Genomic DNA, 10,611 nt, shown 5'->3' with positions numbered 1-10,611 from the left:
CATCATGAATGAAGACCTCCCACTTAAAAGTCAGGCATGATGAGAAGACAAGAGACTATCTACAGGTCAAATTAAATAACTTAAATAATTTAAGTGGAATGACAGTGTAATTTGTCCATTCAGTGTTATTACCCTGACCCCTATCAGGCCATAGGCTAACTTACTTTCTAGTATAGAGTATTTAAGATGTAATTTTTAATAAATGTTATTCAAAGATATAAAAACCTTTATAATACTTAAAGTGTATTAATAAACAGATTTAATCATGTGTTTTTAAAAAGTAATTTTATCATGTTATATTTGTTAAACATGAAACATAATAGAAAAGAAAGTGTAATGAATGCTTAATATTTTATATATATTACATATTTTATATTTTTTAACATTTAGAATGTGTTAAAGATGCACAGTGTAAAGTTCTTAACCAAAGGTTTTTGCACTAACTCTGTGACAAACATGTTTGTGTCTAAGAATAGAAGAAGCACACATTTCTTTAGGGACATCTTTTGTTGTACCAGAAAAAATATCTATATTCTTTATCATACCAAACAACATGCAGTATCCATTGATTCCATTGATTTGGGCTTCCGTGTGCCTCTCTCTCCTAGGAAGTCTTAACTTTGAAACCTCTCCCTCAACTATTTTTCGATGAAAACCAGAAAAAAATCTACCCTTCCCCTCCATCCCAACCATTATACCCAATAATTAAGGAACTTTGTTGGGAGGTGGGAGATCTGTGTTCCAGTAGCTGTTCAAAATCCAGCAGAGGAGTGATTGGAATCTCAGTCTCCAAGCACTCAGGAGAATGCCCTACCCATGAGGCTATGGGGTATTATGTAATTAATTTCTCTCAGTCTCTTTTGGTGGAGTTGTTCCACTTTGCATAAATGATTAAATCTTTGTTAGAATAGGAAATGTCTGAACCAGCATGCTGTAGAGTATGTCTGTCCATCTGGTCCGATGCATATTTAATTATTTATACACAGTGGAACAATCTTGACAGGAGAGATAGAGAGATGCACCCTAGAATATCCAATAGTATTGAACCCAATTCTTCCCCTTCCAAGATGTTAGGGCATTCTCCTATGATTTGAGGAAACCTGGATTCAAATCCTTGTGTCAAATCAGGCAAAGTCTGAGTGTGAATCTGGAACTTCCCATTTCATATAAGTGCTCTAAGCTGTTAGCTGTTCAGCATTTGGAGATATGGACATGCACATGTACACTTAGGAGACTTGGTCTAGTAGGCGTGCTTTGAGAATGCCTAGTGAATCAAGCATTCCTCAGGCAATGAGTGGAATGCCTAGTTTAAAACTCCAGCAGGGACTTAAATGTGAAGTTGGACTCCAACTTCTAAGCAACTTGTGAACCAGGTTGTGGTGCCAGGATTTAGGTAGCTCTGCATATGCTTGTGGGGAATATTTAGGCACTTATAGGGTCAGGTGGCAGCTAAGCAGTGATTTTGAGAAAGTTAGTAGATAAAAGTTTCCTATGTACCTTTGTAAATCTAGCCCATGGAGTTAGCCCTATGTGACTGTCTTATTAGAATTGGAACATATACCAGTTCTCCTCATTTTAGTTTATACTCACAAAATCTTATCTTTTAAATCAGGACATAGCATGATTAAAGATGTACTCAATAGTTTTCTACATACAGTAATATGAAATGGGAATAGGGTCTTTATTAGTTATGTAACTGTTGATGACTTCCCCAACATTAATATAGTCTAGAAAGTTGTATTTCTTGTATTGTTTTATGTATTTGTGGTGTCTCTCTGAAATCTGGAGTCATTTCAAATAATGAAGAAAGAAATTATTTGCATGTTATGGTGGGGATGGTATGATTGGACAGTTTTGGATTCAATAGGAGTTTGGGCTAAATAAGGATTGGTCTGTATGTTCTGAATTCTAGTGCCAGTTTTTTTAAAAATAATTAAGCATGTATTCTATCGGCAAAAATGAATGTGTAACTGTGCAAATGCAAGTACACAGTTTGGTTAATTGTACAGTATTTGTTTGCACATTCAGACAACCACTTGCTGTTGCTTAATGTTGGTACATTTTTACACACCGATTTTGCAGGCAAATTCTACTCTTGAAATTTCTACATACATGTTAATTGTGTGGCAACTTTAGTACTTTTCATTTTATTGTTGATAATTTATTAAATGCTGACATTATTCTTAGTGCTGTATGAGACAGAAGATGATACTCGGCCTGATTGTTTGTTTGTTGTTTTTGCAGTAGTGTAATTTTATTGAGTTTATTAGAATTACTTCTGATTTGCAGTGGAGTAACAGAAAAGAATCACACCTACAATCCCTTCCCCAAGCAACTCAGGTATTGTTAGTACTGTGGTTTTAGCCATTAGTTAACAAGGCTTCAGACACTGATTCCTGATCCTATTTTGGCTTATGACACAAATTGGGAATTTCCCCAGGAGAATTCCCTGGTTCTGTACTCTTCCCCTTTCCCTCATCACCTGTGAAGCCCCAGCACAGGGAGGAGCTAAGTGTGGTCCTGGGATTAACTGGTATACTAAGGAGGAGATGTTGCTAGAGCTCCCTGAATTCTGACTGCTGATATTAAAAAAAATTTATTTTGGACTGCTGATATTAAAAAAAAATTCAAAAAGAAAGAAATAATGGCAGTAATATGCATCTGCATTGTGGTGTGATACCTGCACTACACACAATTCTTTATGTGTAGGGAAGGGAAATAGCTGAGTAGATGAATCCACTGCCAGATCAGTAGAAGGAGCAATGCTATATATCAGCTGCATGGAACTGTTACCAACTCTTGCAATTTTAGAGTGAGAATTTTATATGATATTTAATATTTTACTTAAAGCCCTAGGTCCTGTAGTAAAATGACCATGAGAAAAATCTCAGTTTTTGTGGTAAAAAAGTAAGTTTATTGCCTTCATAATTGTGGAAAAAAGGCTATGTGTTTGTTTGTATGTGTGTATATATTGTGGCAAAGCTCCAGCCATGCCCCGTAAGTCTTGTGCTACTGGTGGATAGTATTTGCTTCAGAGGCTCACTCTGACCCTCTATACAGCCTCTATCTCTTTTCTAAAGTCAGGATCCACAGCCTACTGAGCCATACTCATCACAGAGTAGTTCACAGTTCTCCTTCGAGTGGTGTCCCCGGAGGTGCTCCACTGTAGGTGTCAGGTTGTTTCAGCGGTGCAGATTGGAGTTTTCTTGAGAAGTGGTCAGCTGGCCCATGCATGTGCGACACGCACTTCGTGCCATTCTCACTCTTTTGATCTCTTGCGCAGTCCAGGTCCCGCTAGTTCCTTCTTTGCCACCTGTGGTTGCAGACGGAGCGAGCCTTCTCTCCTCAGAGAATCCTGTCAGGAATAGAATACTTCATTGTTTAGTCTTGTAGTTAGTTAGAGTTATAGTTGTTAAAGTTCTAGTTGGTATAGTTTGCTTTATTACTGAACAAAACCCGTCGTGTAACTAGCCATGTTGGGCTCTCCCGGCTTTAAGAAGTGCGCTACATGCTATGATGCCATGCCAGCTTTGGATGGCCATGCAGAGTGTATCAAGTGTCTTGGTGAGGCCCATGTACCTCAAAAATGTGTCCACTGTGCCAAGTCGACAGGAGTTGAAGAAAGCACTTCACAAATTCGCCTCCGTCCAATCAGCAAGCCCAGAACTACTGACTTTTTCACCGGCACTGTCTTCCACACCGCCTACTCCATATTCTCCTCAAATAACAACGGATGACAGGGTTCGCATCCCACGTGAACAAGCAAGGCACCATGCACTTAGGTACTGTTTATCGCCATCCCCTTATACAAGATACCTACCTCGTTCTCCTCTTCCTTCTTCAAGGGAATCACCATGCTCACCCATTCCCTGCGCCTACCACCACATCATCAGGTGTACTACAGAAGTGGTATTGCATCTTGACACGTTTCACCAGTCTGATTTTACCACAGACGACACAGTCCAATATGCTACAGATATCACTCTCGGCATGACTCTTGGCATTGCTGTCATCATTCTGGATATGACATATCCTTGCTCCCAGTCACCCGAGCTCCCGTGCTCTCTGTTTCCCCGCAACCCTCACATAGTCAGGCAGTGGCAATGTCACCACCTAATGCTCCCTCTACAGCTCATCATTCTGAGCCAGAGGAAGGTCAACTCTCCAAGGTCAGAGTACCCACCAGATAGTATCACCAACTGATCAGTCATCATCATCTCCTGATGAAGTGGTCATACCTCGCAGCCAGTTCCCTCCTGATGACTTGAGGCAGTTTCAGGAGCTTTTCAAAAGGGTGGCTGCATCTCAGGACATCACATTAATTGAGGTACCTGAGAAACAACTCAGGCTCCTTAAAAACCTCCAGCCATCACAACGGGGAAAAGTGGCAATCCCCACAGATGATTCCATCATGGAGAATGCCGATAAGATATGGCAGACCCCAGCTTCGACAATGCCAATTATCAAAAGAGCTGACAAACGATATTTTGTCCCTCCAAAGGGAGCTGATTTCTTATTTTCCCACCCCCAACCAAATTCGTTAGTTATTGACGCTGCTCGACACAGAGCCAAATTACCACAATATAAAAACATGACAGATAAAGCGCTTTATTCTTCAGCCACCTTACTCCTGCATATAGCAAACTACGCAGCGCTATTCTCCAATCACAACTTTGATAACTACACGAAGTTGACCTCTTTCTTAGAACTGCTGGACTCCAAAAGGTTTGTATTAAAATCCATAGTTCAGGAGGGCTATGCCTCCTTCAGAACATCATTCCAAACAGAACTAGTCATAGCTGATACAGCAGCCAGAGCTACTGCTACAGCAGTAGTTATGAGGAGAGCTTCCTGGTTACAATCTGCGGGGGTCCCTCATGAGTGTCAGTCAAAGGTGGAAGATCTCCTTTTCAACAAGCAAAAATTATTTGCTGAGAAGACGGATGATGTGCTGCATTCCAGCAAAGACTCTAGAACAACATTGTGCACACATGGGATGTATATTCCCCCATTCCGCTGTAAACGCTACACTCCATATCAAAAGCAGCGGGAGTTCTCCTCCTCCAGTTACAAACAACGCTCTTTTGATCAATCAAGGAGCAAACAACACGCACAAAGGAAACACTCACAGGGCACTTGTAATACCGGCCACCAGGCAAGCAAGCAGCAGGTTTGACCTGTTGGTCGAGGGTCTGCAGAATCTCCCCATCTCGCATGAAACAACACACACTGCTCTGAAATATCACCACCCTCTGAGGCCTTTTCATCATTGCTGGGCAGCCATCGCATCAGATCGCTGGGTCCTTGAGATAATAAGATCAGGGTATACTATCCCCTTTACCTCGCTTCCCCCACCTCCCCATCCCTTTTCAGGGACCCCTTTCACAGCAACTGAAGGTACAACGACTGCTCAGTCTAGGAGCAGTGGAAGTAGTACCAGAGGACTTTAGAGGCAGGGGTTTCTACTCCCATTACTTTCTCACACCAAAAAAAGACAGGAGGATGGTGACCTATTTTGGATCTCTGCAAATTGAATTGGTGTCTTTGAAAGCAGTGATTCAAAATGGTTACCATAGTTTCACTTTAATCCCAGCATTAGAGAAGGGAGACTGGTTTGCAGGCCTCAACATGCAGGATGCCTAGTATCACATAACTATTCATCCTGCACACAGACAGTTCCTACATTTCATGGTGAGTACAGATCACTATCAATATTGAGTACTACCGTTTGGCCTTTCTTCGGCACTGAGAGTGTTTTCAAAGACCTTAGCTGTTGTAGCAGCCTACCTTTGCAGACAAGCCATGATTATTTTTTCTTACCTTGCTGATTGCTTGGTAAAAGGCCCATCAGAAATGGAGACACAGCAAATGGTGGCATTAACCAGGCAAATGTTCGATCTCTTTGGTCTCATACTCAATACACAGAAGACAACACTACAACCAACATGAACTCTAGAATTCATAGGTGCCAAGTTAGATTCTGTATCTGCAAGAGCATACCTCCCTATGCAGAAATTCCAAGCAATCCAAGAACTGGTTACTACTGTCACTCTCAGCCCCACAATTCCCATAATTACCTGTCTCCAGCTTATGAGTCACATGGCTGCTACAACCTATGTGGTCAATCGCACCCATTTACATTTCAATATTTTCAACACTGGCTTGCAGCAGTATATGCCCATCACAACAGATAAATGAACAAACTGGTCTCCCCTCCACTTCACTTCTTAATTCTCTTGCATGGTGGTCCAATCCCTGCAATCTTCTAGTAGGCGTACCATTTCATCAGGACCAACAGTCTATTCATATAACTACCGATATGTCCCTTATCGGATGGGAAGCCCAAATGAGTGCCATGTCAATACAAGGATGATGGACCACGCAAGAGACTATTTTTCATATCAGTTTATTGGAACTCAGAGCTGTGTTCAATTTATACAAGCATTTTGTTACACACATTTGAAGCAAAAATGTCAGAATACTTACCGACAACATATCAACAATGTACTACATACATCTCCAGGGAAATGCCCATTCTCATACTTTATGCACAGAGGTGGTCCGATTATGGTGCATATGGAACAAAATTACCCTTGTAGTGTCATAGTTACCAGGAGTAAACAATATCATATCAGACAACCTCAGCAGACACTTTGCCCTGGATCATGAATGGGAGTTGCACCCTTGGGTCCTCCAATCGATCTTCCAATGATGGGGTACACCGTAAATCGACTTATTTGCTTCCTACATAAACAAAAAGTGTCACCATTACTGCTTCTGAGCAGGCATCAGGCTGGGGTCTCTAGAAGACACCTTCCTTCTCAGTTGGGGGGAGTACTCTCTCATATGCATTTCCCCCATTCCACTCATTAGCAAGGTATTTGGAGAAAATTGCCAGAGACAGAGTAACAGTTATTCTCTTAGCACTGTTTTGGGCATGACAGATATGGTTTCCTTGTCTGTATCTGATGTCTCCTCAGCCTCCCTATCGCCTTCTGATTCGGCAAGATCTTCTAACTCAGAAGAGGGGATCCTTAGTTCACCAGCAGCCACATTTGCTCCGCCTAACAGCATCACTCATTGTTGGTTCCACCAGGAAGAACTACAGTGCTTTGATTAAGTAAAACAGGTACTTCTACAAAGCAGAAAGCACTCCACCAAGCCACTTACCTTCCAAAGTGGTGTAGATTCCTCTCTTGGCACTCTGACAAGCATTTAGACCCTAGCACAGTACCATTGCATACCACTTTAGACTACATATTATCTCTCAAGGACGCTGAATTATCCCTCTCCTCTTTATAGGTGAATCTATCAGCGATCACTGCCTTGCACCAACCAATTGAGGGATGGTCTGTTTTCGCTCATCCTATCACAAAGAGATTTATAAAGGTCTTCTCCAACCTATGCCCACCATGCAGGCTACCGCCACCATCATGGCATCTAGAAATGGTTCTGGATACTCCTACCCAGGCACCCTTTGAACCTATAGCTACTTGTCCACTGTCTATGATGGTGCTAAAGGTAATTTTTCTGCTGGCAATCACTTCTGCTCACAGAGTTGGTGAGTTGGCAGCCTTGGTGGTGGTTCCACCATACACTATTTTTAATAGAGAAAATATAGTACTACGCCCACATGCTTCCTTCATTCCTAAGGTTTGCTCTGACTTTCACATAATGAACCCATTGTACTGCCTAAGTTCTACCCTAAGCCACACTTAACTACAAAGGATGCAATATATCACTTACTGGATGTACACAGAGCTCTTGCATTTTATATTAACTCCCCTCCCCCGATCTTTCTGCAAGTTGGATCATTTGCTCATTTCTACAGCGGACTGCAATAAGGGGTGTCCGCTATCGTCACAATGCATCTCCAAACTTATAGTCTCCTGCATATTCTAAGGAATAAACTACTACCTCAAACACCTAAAGCACACTTGACAAGAGCGGTGGCGACGTCTACAGTCTTTCTTCATGGGGTTCCCCTCAAGGACATCTGCAGAATGGCTACATGGTCCACCAATGACACTTTTTTGAAGCACTATACAATTTTGCAGGCTCAAGCAAAAAACACTATTGTGGCCTCCACAGTCCTATCGACTGCTGTCAAACCATAAATCCAAGGTCCACCTACCACTTAGACTGAGTACTGCTACACATTCACCTACTGTGGAGCACCCACAGGGACACCACTCGAAGAAGAAGATGAAGTTACTCACCTTGGTGAAGTAATGGTGGTTCTTCAAGATGTGTATCCCCATGGGTGCTCCACTACCCGCCCTCTTTCCCATCTTGGATTCTTTTTCCTTAATATCTTCCACATACCGGGGCAGGCTTGAGGAATTGGCGGGAACCGGGCCGTGCAAGAGATCAAAAGATTGCAAACGGCGCAAAGCACAAGCCACGCATGTACTGTCCGGTTGACAGCTGCTCATGAAAACTCCAATCTGCGGTGCTGGGATGACCTGACACCTACAGTGGAGCACTCACACGGACACACATTTTGAAGAACCGTCGTTACAGCGCCAAGGTGAGGAACTTTCTCTTTTGGGGTAAACGTCCGTCTGCAGTACTGGTCATCCTTCTCAAGGGCAGACTCTGTGATGGCATGGGGAGGTTTAGGGGGAATCTTGGGCCCACCCACAACTCTAGGTTCTAGCCCAAGGACCCTAAGGCAGTGGCAACAGACAATGTTGTTTAAATAGCTCAATTATGATGTCTGTTATTTTCAACACTTGGAAGTTTTCAGGAAGTGAAAATCTTCTTCAAAAGGTTAAATCTGAATAGATCGTATCAATTCTTATATTGCAGATACAGAATTTAAGTATGGATAACAACTTTAAGACAACGACACCTTCTTATACTTTTCAAAGTCCTTCAGATTCATTGCTTTCAATTCATCTGTTAGATTTCAAAACAAGTTTACTAGAAGCAGTAGAAGAGTTGCGTGTGAGAAGGGTATGTGTGCTAACATTTTAAGCTCACAATTAATTGTGTTATTTCCAAATGTTTGTTATTAACGGTAAGAATTCCTGTTCCTCTTTACATGCAAATAATCAACTTTCATAAAAAAGAGTATTTTACCAGCCACGATTTTATATAATAAATATCATGGATGTTTATAGTGTGTGTATTTGAAACATATGGACAGCTTAGTTCTTAGGCGTATATTGGGACAATGAATACAATGAATACAACTGTCACATATTTATCTATCAAAATAATACAATTGTTTACCAAATTAATAGGGCAGAAATTGTCTATCAACTTTTATTTTCTATTGTTATTTTATTATATCATTCCATATTAAAAACCCCTTAAAAATGTAGAAAGCAGGAAGACACCCCTACCTGGATTTATATCAGTCTTTGTTCTTTACCAGATTGATTTACCATTTACCAGGAAAGGCATAGCTCTGACATGTTTTTCAGTCAGTATATCAGTGCTTTCTCTAAATTAAAAAAAAAGCAAAATGATGGTTAATATCTTTGATGTGAACAAGTATATTTTATTCAACCATCTCATTGGTGTGAACATAGTCAGTAAAGGACAAAGTCAAATGATCGTTTTAGAGACCTCATGAGCACTGCCATACTAAGGAGTATTTCTTAATTTAAAATACAAATAGAGATTCATTTTTATTTTAAGTATTGCAATTATTTCTTTATAATTAAAGGCCAATAGTAATATCTTTTTTGTTTTTCAGTTATATTGCAAGAGATTCTTGTACACATTTTCTAATACTTTTTGATTTGATGAACAATTTTCTTTCTGCCATTCACAGAACTAACTATACCTTAGTTATTTGATATCTTTGACATGTTTGACGAAAGTGTGTTGTAGGCATTATAGAAAATATGTTTGTGTTGATGGCATGTTTACTTTTGTTTTGATCTATTTTAAAAGTTAAATGGTGCACACTTAAAAAAACCCACTACCCAGTATGACAGAAGGAGTTTAGCCTATTATTTTCATGTTTGCAGTAGTAAAGGGACTCTGGAGAATTTTGCCTTAGATAATAGATCAATAGAAAATCACCACGTTTATCCATGGGGTAATATATTTTGGTCTTGGGGGAGGCTGCTGTCCTTTACATTATCAGAGTTCTAACCTCTTTATTTCATTTGGTTAACATCATACAATGCTAAAATGGAAATACTGTAATTTCAGAAGAATACAATACATTCTCTTTTCTTTTCCTCCCCACAACTGTGTACAAGAGAAAAAGAATAAAGCAAAGATTACAGCTACTGTATTTGATTGTCTCTGGAAGGTAATTTTTTTTCTGTGTGTACTTTTAGTTGTGAAATGCCTGCAGGAAGAGCTAAATCCTGTGAATAAAATTTGTCCGTAACTGTCCAAAACACAGATTTCCTTCTTCATGCTGAAGTTGTGTCTATCTTGTTTTTAATAAAAAATTGCAGAGAGGGAAAAAGTTAAAATCTTTTGAAGGCTAGTAGTAAGAGTATGTATGTATAACTTGTTTTGCCAATGAATTCAAGATTACCTACTTACTGAGGATAAAAACTATTTGGAATAGGATTATAACGTATTATAGGCCATAATATACTGTTTTAAGCAGAACTCTGTATATAAATTGTTACAAAACCA

The 10,611-nt window shown here is 40.2% G+C and overlaps 1 protein-coding gene across 1 annotated transcript in view; it reads left to right on the top strand.

The window, feature by feature from the left end:
- Positions 1-2,967: 2,967 nt before the first annotated feature.
- CCDC73 (coiled-coil domain containing 73) overlaps positions 2,968-10,611 on the top strand; it is a 204,963-nt gene continuing 197,319 nt past the window's right edge. Inside the window, exon 1 of the mRNA XM_089778828.1 lies at positions 2,968-8,958. Within this exon, the coding sequence (XP_089634954.1) occupies positions 8,827-8,958 (132 nt within the window). The 5' untranslated portion in view covers positions 2,968-8,826. The remainder of the gene's footprint in view (positions 8,959-10,611) is intronic.

Source organism: Pelodiscus sinensis, chromosome 5, assembly GCF_052426305.1.
Source record: "Pelodiscus sinensis isolate ZL-2025 chromosome 5, ASM5242630v1, whole genome shotgun sequence".
In the NCBI taxonomy this organism is placed as follows: Eukaryota; Metazoa; Chordata; order Testudines; family Trionychidae; genus Pelodiscus; species Pelodiscus sinensis.
The sequence above is the reverse complement of the archived record's forward strand: the minus strand, read 5'-3'. Positions and strand labels throughout refer to the sequence as shown.